Below are 13,295 nucleotides of genomic sequence, written 5' to 3' on the forward strand. Positions count from 1 at the left end.
CTCAACTCCCACATTTTAAATAGGAAGAAACAATCTTAGAGAGGTTAAGGACATAGATAGGAAGGAGCAGAGCTGGGGTTTAATTGCAGATCCCATGAATCCATTCCTCTATTTCTCCATGACCACACTGCTTGGCACAGACTTCTGGGATGTCGGAACATTCAACACCCACTCTCTACCCCAAGTTAAGAGAGGATACCTCCCCCAACCCAATTACCCGACAATGTAGAGTGTTACCTTATTAACTTGCTAACAAGGGGATTAGGCTTTTCCTTGCCCCATGACCATGCCCAGCCCCTTAGCCAAGACGATTGAGGATAAGGAGAAGCCTGGGGGAGAGCCCACCCTTCCACAGCCCTTGCAACTTACCACCTTCTCCCGGGACCGTAGGACGCCCAGTTTGCCAAAACGCACGTGGAAAGGGGAGCAGAGGAAGGAGCCATCTGGCTGTTTCACTACTAGCACATCAATGCCTCCTGATAGCGTAGCAGGGTTCAGGCCCTCGTACAGTTCCTTCACTGTCACATACACCGACTCCGCCAGCTGGCCCACATAGTTCATGGTCTGGGACTGTCCACAAGGTCAATGACAAAGAGGGTCAGCACAAGGCCAGGCTTTACCACACAACCCAGCCCCATGGCTTTCTCCTAGCCTTTACAGGATACCGATTGCAGGGTAAAATAAATATCCTCTTTAGATGAGATCAACATTACTCATTGTAACTCACCAGACAGAAACCCTCTCCAGGATTTTAAAAGCACTGCTGATAATAAGTACCCCAATTCTTGTCTCACAGACCCCATTGCCTGTGCACGGTCTCTGGGGTATCAGAGATGCAGAAATTGACGGCAAGGTTAAGGTTCTGAGAGCTAGATGAAACTGGAATAAGGGCAAGGCCAGAGCAACATGAAAATCAGCAGGAAAGGAATCGGGGCCTCGGGGGCCCCACCATCCTCGGAACTCACTCTCTGGGCTGCAGGGATGTCTTTCCCAAACCTCCTTGGTCTCTGAGAGGGGAAGCAGCAATAGTCCTGCATCCACGACCGCTTTAATACCTCCAAAGTCCATCTATCTCCCTCCTTTTCAGGGACCCTCCTGGACAGGCTTGGCAAGCTGCCTTCTACCTTCAAAGACAGAGCACCAGAGGAATCTTCCCCTAAGTTCAAAACAGCAAGTGGCAAGGGGTATCTGGAAGGCTGACTCATCACCAGTCTGCTCTAAAGGCTCAGCCACATTGTGCCCACAGAGATAAGGCTGCCGAGGCCACCATCTTTGTACTTTTACTACCTGCTCCACAGACTCCGTCCCTCACCATCCTCTCCTTCCTCCCCAAGCTGCCCTAAGGGAGAGCAAGGCTAGTCTGCCCTCCTGACTTCAGATGCAGAAACAGGGTATTCACTAGATCCCACAAAGCTGGCTCCCCAGCTCTTTGTTCCCAGAAACAGCCCCCAGTCTCAACCCCAACGGTACCCCCCAGACCTGGAAGGGACAGTACCTATCAGCTCCCTAACACACACGAAGGCCAAGGTCATGGGGCCAGATGGGCAGCCCAAGGGAAGCTGCAGAGAGCAGACAGCAAAGGAGGATGGGCGGATATGATGGGGCATGAGAGGACAGCTAAAGCCACTCCACTTCCCTACCAGTTCTTCCTATTCTTAGGACACAAATACAAGCCTATCAACAGAACTGAGAGGCCCACACCCTCAGGCCCTAAAATGGTCAATTACTACCTCCCCTATTGGCTTAATGGATTCCTTCCACTCCTCCCCCTACCTCCTTCACCGCCCTCATCCCTGCGCCCTATATCTGGCACAGGATCTGGGTTTCCTTTCTGCAATAGGCGCACACACACGCACGTGCTTGCACACATACACCCTGGTACGGGGCTGAGGCTCCCTTCGGCCATGGGCTGTGTGCACGCGCACACACCGACGTCCACAGGCCAGGCAAATGAGGAAGGGAGGTGGGCTCGCCCCCGAGACTCCTTCCAGTCTTGGATCAAAGATCCCATGTTCCTGGGCCTGTGGCTCGGCCACCAGGGAAGCCCACCTCCTGGAGTGTGTGCCGCCGCCTCTAGCTGCCGGCTCACTCTTCCCTCCGGGCCTCAGTTCCCTTCTCTGTAACGGGATGTGGCTCTGGTGCCCCTCCCCCCTTCCGGGGCAGAGCTTTCTGTCCCTGTTTCCTGTTCCTGAATTCTGGAAACTTCTGGAACTAGTTCTAGAAGGCCCCTTAGCCCCAGAGTCTTCAGAAACAAAGCGAACCCCACCGGCTCTTCCCCCACCTTCATCCCAACGCGGGGTCAAGTCCTTTCCAGGCTCCTTTTTTAAACAGCACAGGGCGCGCCTGCGCACAAGAACGGGCTTGCCCTGCCTCGGTTTCCCCCTCAGTAAGGAACGACAGGACGGATGACCGGACTGCTGGGCCTAGAGGATCCGCCGGGCCCGGCCCCGGCCTCTGCCCCGTCGCCAGGCTGGGCGCACCCTGGTCGCGCTTTCCTCTGAGGCCTCCCCGAGGCGCCGCAGCTTGGGGACCCTCTGGCCCCGCCCCCTAGCCTCACGGTGGGGGAAACCGAGGCACGCAGCCGGTAAATCGCTGGTCCAAAGCATCAGCGCCAGGCTTCGCAACGCGGCGCCCCGGCCTGCAGCCGGCTCTTTGTCCGCAGTCCGGGAAGGGGAGGGGAAGGGGAGCCTGCGCGCGCCCCCTAAACAGCGGACCGCTCAGTCTTCTCATCTGCAAGATGGGAACAACCGCCTATGGTTGGGGACGCGTGGATGCGGGCAGAGCAGGCCCCTGACCCCGGTCACGGCAGCACGGCCTGCGCGGCGCACCCCCCGGGCGCCCGCCTCGGGACTCCTCGGGCCCGCGACCCCGTCCCTCTGCCCCCCGGCTCCGGGGGGCCCTCAGGCCGCCCCGCCGCGCTCAGGCCCGGCCCTGGAAGGGGGCACCTACTGAGGAAGGGGTCTCACCTTTCCCACGCCGCGGGCAGCCTTTGCAGTGGCGGAAGGCAGGCGCCCCCTGCACACCGAGGCTCGCGCGGCACGCACCCGGGAGCCACGTGCCTGCCCCGGGAGCCACGTGTCTGCCCCGCCCGGGACGCCGACCCCGCCCCCCGCTGGGAGCCCCGCCCCCCGCTGGGAGCCCCGCCCCGCTGGGGCCCGCCCCCGCTGGGGCCCGCCCCCGCTGGGGCCCGCCCCCGCTGGGGCCCGCCCCGCTGGGGCCCGCCCCCGCTGGGGCCCGCCCCCGCTGGGGCCCGCCCCCGCTGGGGCCCGCCCCCGCTGGGGCCCGCCCCCGCTGGGAGCCCGCCCCCGCTGGGGCCCGCCCCCGCTGGGGCCCGCCCCGCTGGGGCCCGCCCCCGCTGGGGCCGCCCCCGCTGGGGCCCGCCCCCGCTGGGGCCCGCCCCCGCTGGGGCCCGCCCCGCTGGGGCCCCTCCCTCCCCAATCACCGAGGCCATTAGTATTCCCACAATACCCCGAGCGGGCGCCCCGTGCTTGGGCTCACGTTCTGGGCTGGGACTTCTTGTGTAACTCATTTCCCGGGGGAGAGCCCCGGCTTCTTCATCTGTAAAACGAGGGAGCTAGAAAGTCTCCCGCGCCCCTTCTCTGATCCTAGCCTCGCCCCGGGCCCCCGGGCTGTGACAGCGCATCCTGGGCAAAAACCTACACAGAGGCGTGCTCTTTTAGCGCTAAGATTCACACAGCTCTCGGGAGGGAGGGAAGGGTCCGGGGCTAGGATGGAGCCGACTCCACGTGCAACTCTGAGTTTGGTGTTCTTAGCCCAGTGCCCGGGCCTAGGTGCTCAGCGGCTGCAGCCCCGCCCCTGCGCCCCCCGCCGGGGCCATCCCGCCTCGGGCCCCCAGACTCAGACCCGGCGAGATGCTCGCGGCCACGCCCCCAGCCCCTCCGCCTCAGGCGCTTCCAGCCCCTCCGCCCCGCCGCTGCAAGTCCCCTCCGGCTCCTTGCTCGCGGTCAGACACCCCAGAAGCTCTCCTTTGCCGGTGTACCGCTTCCGGGGGGAAGGAAGGGCCAGGAGAGAAGAAGAGGGGCTTGGCCATGGGGCGTGAGCCGCAGCCCCGCCCGCGCCCCCCCGGCTCATGCCTTCTTCAGCCCCGGCTCAACCCCAAAGTGCCCACTAACTGGGGGAGCCCCCGCCCCGCACTGCCTTCCGCTTTGTCCAGACACAAGAACCTTTCCTGGCCGGAAGGCCCAGCGCCACAGAAAGTGTTGGAGGCCCGTGCTAACCCTGTTTAGGCCTCATGCTCTGTGTCTGTCTGCTCTCTCTCAAGTGTTCTGGGGTAGGCCCGTTCTCCTGTCCTTGTGCTCCAGACCTGGTCTCTAAATCCGGCATGTCACGGTCCTTCTGGCGTCTCCCTCCCTTTGTTTCTAGGTCTCATCTCTTCTCCTGTGTCTATCTATCTCTATCTCTCTCTTTATCTCTGTGTGTCCATCTCTGTTCTCTCTGTGTCTCTTGTGTGTTCTCTTGGTCTCTATCTCTCTCTATGTCTATTCTACTTCTCTGTCTCTTATTATCTATATCTCTCTATCTCTATCTCTCTAGTCTCTCTCTCTCTATATCTCTCTTGTATTATGTCCTTCTCTCTATTCTCTATATTATGTCTATCTCTATCTCTATCTCTCTCATTCTATCTATGCTCTCTCTTCTCTTATGTATTATGCTATATCTATTATCTCTTGTTCTCTCTTCTCTTTGTCTTTTATGTCTGTCTCTCTCTGTATGTGTCTCTGTCTCTCTAGTGTATCTGTCTCTGTCTCTCTGTGTGTATCTTCTTGACTCTTTATCTCTACTCTCTCTTATTTTGTCTTCTCTTATATCTCCATGTCTATCTCTAATTCTCTATCTTCTATATATGGTTATCTCTCTGTCTCTGTGTATTTCTCTGTCTCTCTGTATGTCTGTCTCTGTGTGTCTCTCTATCTCTCTGGTGTGGGTATCTCTGTCTCTGTGTCTCTCCCTCCTCCCCCCTTTCTCCCCTTCAGACAACAAATATATTCAGAGCTCCAATCCCCTCCCCACACTTCCCTCTAGGTAAGCTACCACAATTATTCAAACCCGAGGGTGGCTGAGTACAGGGACCATGGCACCCAGCTGGGATTACCTAAGGTTTAATTATGTAATGCCCGACTTTGTCCTGCTCCAAAGTTTATGTGGGTTTTTTAAGGGGGAAGAAGGAGGATCCTTCCCCTTCCAGCCTTGGGTGTGAAATATAGGAACAGCTCCAGGTTCCAGGGGCCAGTAAGCATCGGGCAGGATATCCAAGACTTGTTTTTGAAGTCTCCATCTCTGACCCTCACTCGTTCACTATTATTATTTTAATAAGCATTTGGGTGTTTTCTTAGTCCCATTTGGGGAAGATGGCCAGCCTCACATTAGTCTGAAGTTGAGGGAACTAAGAACCTGACAGTGGATTCACTGTTAATAACAAAGCTGCGTTAAGCCAAACTACTTGGGCTCTCCTTTGCCAAGAAGGATAAACACTGTTCCTTTAATTCTCCCTCCAGTTTTTATGTGGGGTCACCATGGGGATTGGGATTCTCAGCAAGGTGGCCACCTTGGAGGAGAAAGTCCTCCAGGCCAAAGGGCCCACTGAGTCATCCTCTGGGGCTGATGGAAAGAAGGTAGCTCCCCAGCAAAGAGTTGCATTTCCCCATCTGAAAAGGAAATCTAGGACCTTCATCAACGACACAGACAGGAGAATTGAAAACCAGGCCATAAGAGAATAGCAAAGTTTATGACTGTTTCAAATGTTTAAAACATTCCATGAAATAGCCAGGTAGCACTTAGTCAACAATTTTTATTTTATGAAACATTTTCCATGTGTTATTTTATTTAATCCTCACAATGGCTCTATGAGATAGGTATGATTACTATCCTCATTGCTCAAATGAGGAAACTGAGGCAGGGAGATCACACAGCTCTGTATCTGAGGCAGGATTTGATCTCAGATCTCCCAGGTACAAGTTCATCTACCCAGCAGTAACCCCAGGATTGTAGAAGAAAGATCACACTTTGTTTGCTTGATAGAGAGTTATTTCTCCTCTGTCTGAGTATGATCATACCTACCCATAGTCCTTGCTTTTGTCTCTGTTGGCTAAGGCAGGTTGATTGCTTGAGTCTGAGAGTTTTGAATTGCAAGAGGACTAAAGCTGTCCAGCCCCCATTGCTGAGGCTCTAAGAGGAAAGGGCTGCCAATGGAATACAAATCTGCCCAGGTTAGAAAAACTGAGCAAATTAAAACTTCTATGCTGATCAATACTGGGAAAGGCTCTGGGTTTGCTGGTAAATGTTTAACAACTACATCTTCCCCAAAAAATATGTATGACACTTTTAAATTTAACCTGATTTATTTATATATAACCTGATATATATATAAAACCTGAAATATTTTTTTCATTACTTTCTTAAGTCCAAAAGTCAATGATAAAATAAATCAAGCTCTGCTTTATAGCATTTGTCCAATTCTGAAATGTAAATGCTCACACTGCAAATTTAACAATCAGCTTTCATAAGCCAGTTTAAGCTGGCTACAGCACACCCCTGTATATTGTTCAGGATAGAACACTACATTTCCAGTCTGGGTGAGATAGGGAGACAAGTCACTTAATAAAAATAATAATAGATAATATTTATATCATGCTTCAAAGTTTACAAAGCACTTTTTAAATGCTATCACATTTGAAATTCACAACAAACCTGTAAGGGATATACTATGATTATGCCCATTTTACAGGTGAGGACAACTGGGAAAGGCAGTCCTTAAATGACTTTCCCAGAGCCATGCAATCAATAGGAGCATCAGAGGTAGAAAACAAACACAGGATTTCCTAACTCGTGAATCAGCTCTCTATCCAATATACCATGATCCTTCTGCCATGTCAGTTTATTATTATCATTTCAGTTTCCACTATCTTTCTGTGCAAATGATTCCCCAATCTACCTCATCTGGGTGACAATTCTACATCTCCACTTGCCCTACTAGAGACCATTCTGAATTCTGATGAATTCTCTAATTTTGAATTCTCATGAACTTTAGGGTTGCTATTTAAAACATACAGAATTGTGATATAGATGAATTCAAAGGGTCCACAGAGGTCATCTTACCCAACCTAGACTTGAACAAGAACCCCCTGCATGATATTAGGGAGGCATCCTAGTACAGTAGAAAGAATCTTGGTCCATTTGAATCAGAAAACAAGGATCCTACCTCTGATTCTTGAGACATTGGGCAAGACATTTCCTTTCCTTCCCCTTTCCATTTTCTCAAGTATAAAATGGATTGAACTCTGGAATTTTGAGATCCATCTCTTCCAGTTTTGTATCTCTGATCCCATTAAGGGATTAACTGATCTTTGTTTGGATACCTTCCAGGATTGGAAATCTACTACTTTGTGAAGTAACACATTCCTCTTTTGGATAGCCCCAATTGTTAGGAAGTTCTTTCACATACCAAGCCTAAAGCTGTCACTTGGCCATTCACACCTATTGCTCTGAGGTCCTGTTGGGGCAGAATAGGGCCCGTTCAGTCTCTCTTCTGCATGGCAATCCTTCAGGTACTTGAAGACAACGACTAACTCATGCACAGACCAAACTCATACCCAAACCTCACATTTACACAGCATTTTTTTTGTTTGGTCAAATGCTTCCACTTAGGTGATTTTGACTTCATACACACACACACACACACACACACACACACAATCTCTGATGAAGACAGGGGCATTTTCACCGACAAATAAGGAAACTGAGGGTCCAGCTTGCTCAAGGTTACACAGTTTCTATCACCGAGTGATAGAACTGGAATTAGAGCCTGACCTATCTTATTGATCCCAAACTGACTCTATGTCTCTAATTACCTCTCTGTTTTAAGTATCATTATTCTGTCAACTAAGCAAAAAGTTCAGAAATGTCTTTAACACTTACTTCTCCCTTCTCTTTATGTCCCCCAGCTTTTGAAGTAGCTGGTGGTACAGTGGCAAGCGCATGGGGAAACCTAAATTTCAATCCCTCCTCAGATACTTGCTAAGCTGCATGACCTTTGCCAAGTCATTGAACCTGTTTGCCTCAGTTTCCTCAATTACAAAATGGGGATAAAAATAGCAACTACCTCAAAAGGTTGTTATGAGGATCAAATGAAACAATATCCACCCACATATCTATCAGGCAATGAAGGTACTTTGTCATCTGTTCTTCCCTTCCTTTACTACCTTTTCCTTTGAGAACAAAAATCAAATCAATACCATCAATTTGACTAAAAAGGGTATGACAATGGACTGCCCTATTTTCCATTCAACATCTCTATGTCTCCCCAGACCAGAACTCCTTTCTCTGATCACTACTCTACAATGTGTTGTCTCCCTCTAAGAGAATGTTAGTGCCTTGAGGACAGGAATCCATTGCACTTTTTATTTTTATGCGCTTAGCACATGAGATGTTTACAAAATGCTTTTTCATTTATTTGTGCCCAGATAGTTGCCAAGTACCTCTGCAATCCCCCTTATTCATTCCTTTTCTTCCTTTTCCCACTATTATCACCCTTGCCCAGGCCCTTATTATTACACACTTGCGTTATTACGATAGTTTCTCTATCTCCAGTTTCTTTTACTTCTAATATAACCTGTGCATATTACCAAGTAACTTCCTGATTTAAATGGTATGGGTACTCCCTTCATGTGTCGGTTAACTGGTCTGTTGGCTATAAGGGATGAGCCTCTCTGGGTTTTATTGGGCTGATCCTTGAATGGCAGTCATATCATCCATGGCTATGATATATTATAAGCTTTTCCTGCTTAGTAAGATCTGCTGTTGTACCAACATAGGCTCAAGAGCTCAGGGTTTTCTGCCTGATTAATCTTTCTAAAATACTTTCAGTACAGACAAGAGTTTGGAAATTCTTCACTGACTCATTATTTGTAGGATAAAACCCAAACTTTTTAGCCTAGTGTAATTCCATCATACCTTTAAAAAAACCATATTTTATTACACTTTAACTTTTTTTAAACATTGTTTTCACTTTCAAAGATTTGATCTAGATGGGGAAAAGCAAGCCTCCTTTGATACAAAGATATAATCATCAAGCAAAACCAGTCTACTCAGTAGCCCCACTTGACTTCATTCTACAATCTTCATCTACAATTTCTCTTGAGAGGAAAGAAGTGAGTTTTATCACTGATCCCCTGTTATAGTATTGATCATCCATTGATTATTATTTTGGTCAGAATTCAGGTATCTTTCAAGGTTGATTTACTTTACATTACTAAGCCACTGTATCCATTTTTCTTCTGGCTCTGTTCACTTTGTTTTGTATTAATTCAGACAAGTCTTCCCAAGTTCCAAAACCCATAAATAATATAGAACTTGTCATCTATTTCAGCACTCTCTACATGATCTACAGGCAGTATTTCCAGAGTATAGTCAAAACCATATAAAAATGTCACTGGGAAATGATAAACAAAATCAAATTAAAATACTATAAAATATAATTAAAATGTTAATGTGTGGTTTTCTAAATCAAATGCGACCCTTAGAGATCCACTTTCTATTTCTGCCACTAGTATGGTGTGGAAAAACAGGGTGATGTAATAGATGGTATACTCAACTGGGAGTTAGAAAAGACCTGGATTTGTAGCCTGCCTATGGCCTGCAGCCATAGGTATATGACCCTGGGCAAGTCACAGACTCAGTTTCCTCATCTATAAAATGAAGAAAATAATATCACCTATTTTACAGAATTATGAATGAGCAAATGAAATAATGTTTATGAAGCACTTTATAAAAGCGCATTATTATGCCCCTTAATATCCCTGGGTCTCAGTTTTCACATCTAAAAATGAGGGATTGGGGAATAGATGGTCCCTTCCACTTCTGACATAATGTCCATCCTATGGACTTGAAGTCTACCTCTGATACTTGTTAGCTATTATCTCTTAAATCCAGTGATTTCACTGGATCCCCCTCATTTGTATAAGAGACTTGGAGTACATGGTCTCTAATGGTTCTTTAAAATGCTAAATCTAGGATATGTCCCTATGACAAGTTAGGAAGATTTGACAGATGAAAGTGAGGAGGCTCCAGACATAATGATCACTAGTGAGTTTCCCCTTTCTCCACTTCCTCTTCCTTTTCCTCTTCTTCCTCCATCTTATCTCATCACTCAAGTATTTTCCCTTTCTGTTTCCTTTTTTAAACCCCTATTTCACATGAAGAGGTAGCCCTCCTCCTTGCCACACCTAACATCTCCATATACACAAGTGATCCCATTCCATCTCACCTTTTCTACATTTCCTTCTTCATCTCCATTCTCCCACTTAACTTCAATTTTTTCTTGTCTACTGGCTGCTTCTCTATTGCCTACATATGGGTTCATGTCTCCTCCATCTTACCAAAAAAACCCCTCATTTCATGCTTCTTTCCCCCCTATTATTCCATAGTTCTTTTCCTTTTTGTAGCTAAACTTGACAAGTCTGTCTATAATGGATGCCTCCAGTTCCTCTTCCTCTCCTTTCTTAACTCTCAAAGTCTGATTTCTGACCTCATCCCTCAACTGAAACTTCTCTCTTCAAAGTGAGCAGTGATCTCCTAATCACCAAATCTTATTCTTTTTGACCTCTATGGTCTCTGACACTGTTGATCACCCTTTTCTCAATATTCTCTTCTCTCTGGGTTTACTATTCTCTGGCTCCTATCCTTCTGCCTGATTTCCTCAGTTTCTTTTTCAAGATTTACCTCCACATCATACCCATTAATTATGGGTGTTCCCCCAAACTGTGTCCAGAGCCCTTTTCTTTTTTTCCTCCATACTATTTTACTTGGTGATCTCATGAGCTCACACAGTTTCAACTATCATCTCCAAGCAGATAATTCTGAGGTTTAATTTGCTTAGTCCTAACTTCTCTATTAATCTCCAGTCTAGCGTCTCCAACATTCCAACTACATATGGTACATTTTGAATTGGCTATCTCCGAGATATGTTAAATTCAGCATGTTCAAAACTAAACTCATTATCATTCTCCCTAAATCCTTTCCAATTATTAACTTTCCTATTACATAGGGCTTCTTAAATTTTTTTTCACTCACAACCCCTTTTTGCCTGAGAAATTTTTACATGGCCCCAGGTATATAGATATATAAAATATTTGCTAATTTCATGATCCCCACCCATGTTGGGTCTCAAACCACAGTTTAAGAATCTGGGTTTTAGGGCACCACCATTCTCCAAGTCACCCAAGCTGGCAACCTAAGCATCGTTCTTGACCTTTTTACTCTCTCACTCCCCATAGCCAATCAGTTGTAAAGTTCTATTGTTTCTAGCTTCCTAATAGCTCTTGTATTCCCATTCTCTCCTCTGAGATTGCCACCACCCCGGTCGAAGCACTCATCACTTCATATTTATACTACTGCAATAATTTACTGATTAATCTCCTTACTCTCCCCATGCAGCTATCAAATTGATCTTCTTGAAACATGAGTTTTACCCTATTGCTCCCCAATTAAATCAACAATAGGAGCTCCCTATCACTTCCAGATTCAAACACAAAATCCTCGATTTGGCTTCTAAAGCTCTCCACACCAGCCCTTCCCTACCCCAATATTCTTTTATCCAATAATACTGGCTTCTTCACAATTGTTAGCACTAGATATTCCATATCTCAATTCTCAGTCTGGAACTCTCTCCTTCCTCCGGTTTCCTTCAAGTTTTCTCTAAAATTCTACCTTTTACAAGAAGCCTTTCCCCATTCCCCCATAATACTGGTTCCTTTTCTTTCTTGACTATCTCTGATTTATCTTGCATATATCTTATTTGTCCATAGTTGTTTATATATTGTCTCTCCCATTAGACTGTAAGGTCTTTGAGAAAAGATAGTCCTTTTCTTTTTGTATCCCTAGTGCTTAGTACCAAGCTTAATAAATGCTTATTGGCTGACTTGCCCAAGTTCATTCATATAATAAGAGGAAGAGGCAAAATTAGAGGCTACATAAATTTCCTCTCTCTCTTTTTATGTCTTTATATGTACATCAATATAAAATATATAAATAAAATATTAAAAAGCGTGTGTATGCATATACATACATACACACACATTTTTTTTTTTTTAGTAGACAAAGCGAGTAATCCTGATCAGTTCTTACCCTGAGCCCTATGCTCATGAAGAGGAAAGATAGAGACAAAGCTATCAGTCTTGGGGTTCTCAGCCCAATGGTGGGAGAGCAGGACCCTTCAGACCCCCCCCCACAATACTGGGGTTCAGCAGCATGGAATAAAAGGAAGAACCAAAGAAGGGATACCCAAGGCACGATCCTTCCAGGAAGCAAGAAAGACTATCACACTAGGGACCAAACCAGTTGGAGAAGCCCTGGAACAGGGCCCGGGAACTCTGGCTGTCCAACCAGGGAGCAGGATGCCACAGTTTGGAGGCCTGGAGTCCAAACTTTAACTTGTCAAGGGAAGTCAGACCTGGGCTGCTCTACCCCATAGGCTTTCTTCAAGTCCCATGGCCTGCCAGCCATTCACGGAGCCTTACCTGGGGGCTTGGCTTGACTCGCGCTACACCTCCCACCTCCCTGAGCCGGCCTGGCTCAGGTTACCACCGACCTCGGGAGCTGGGCGGCCGGGGGCCAGACTAGACATTTTGGATTTGCCTGCCCCGCCCCACCCACTCTTCTGCTCTCACCTGCCACTTCCCGAGTCCCTCCCACCTGAGCCTGGCAGAGGAAAGGAAGGAGGGAGGAGCCTTGGGCCCAGCCTTTCCCAGCTGCCTCCACCTCTGGCTCCCATCCTCAATCGTACACCCTCTCAGGGCAGCTGCTCCCAATCCTTCTGTCGTGTAATTAAGGGCCCCAAGGAGACGGCGGGTGATGGGTACATCTCCTGCGTCAGGGGCAAAGCTGCCAGCCAGCCTTTCTGCCTGGGCTGTTACTCCAGGCCCGGAGACTCATCCCTCTGCCCACCACCGCCCCCGGTCTTAGGCCCAGAGCCATCCTCTCACTCTTAGTCCATTCTCAGGGGAGGGGGAAGCCTGGTTCCGGGTGCCTGGAGGTTCCATTTGGAGAGTCACAGAATTTTAGAGTTGGAATTTCAGAATTTCTAAGTCTATAATTTATTGGTGGAAGGAGTTTCCATACCTATGAAATCACAGAATCATTTGAAATCATAGAATCCCAGGTCTTTGACACATTGAAAGGTCTGTAAGGCTGTGCTAGGTGCTGGGGCTACATGAATTACAAATTAATCAGTCACTGTTTTCAAAGAGTTTACCTGCTATTGGTATTGAGGTCATGGGTGG

The 13,295-nt window shown here is 47.9% G+C and overlaps 1 protein-coding gene across 4 annotated transcripts in view; it reads right to left on the reverse strand.

The window, feature by feature from the left end:
* The window catches only part of LPIN3 (lipin 3), a 39,544-nt gene extending 26,496 nt beyond the window's left edge, over window positions 1-13,048 (reverse strand). Inside the window, exons 1-2 of one of the 4 annotated variants that reach the window (XM_031954002.1) lie at window positions 12,999-13,048; window positions 370-570 (exon numbers count right to left, since the gene is read on the reverse strand). In XM_031954002.1, the coding sequence (XP_031809862.1) occupies window positions 370-561 (192 nt within the window). In that variant the 5' untranslated portion in view covers window positions 562-570; window positions 12,999-13,048. Of the gene's footprint in view, window positions 1-369; window positions 571-2,966; window positions 3,070-12,533 lie in introns of those variants that run through there. The other 3 variants (XM_031954001.1, XM_023507231.2, XM_031954003.1) reach the window with 3 other exon arrangements.
* Window positions 13,049-13,295: the final 247 nt, after the last annotated feature.

The sequence above is a fragment of the Sarcophilus harrisii genome, chromosome 2 (assembly GCF_902635505.1).
Source record: "Sarcophilus harrisii chromosome 2, mSarHar1.11, whole genome shotgun sequence".
NCBI lineage: Eukaryota > Metazoa > Chordata > Mammalia > Dasyuromorphia > Dasyuridae > Sarcophilus > Sarcophilus harrisii.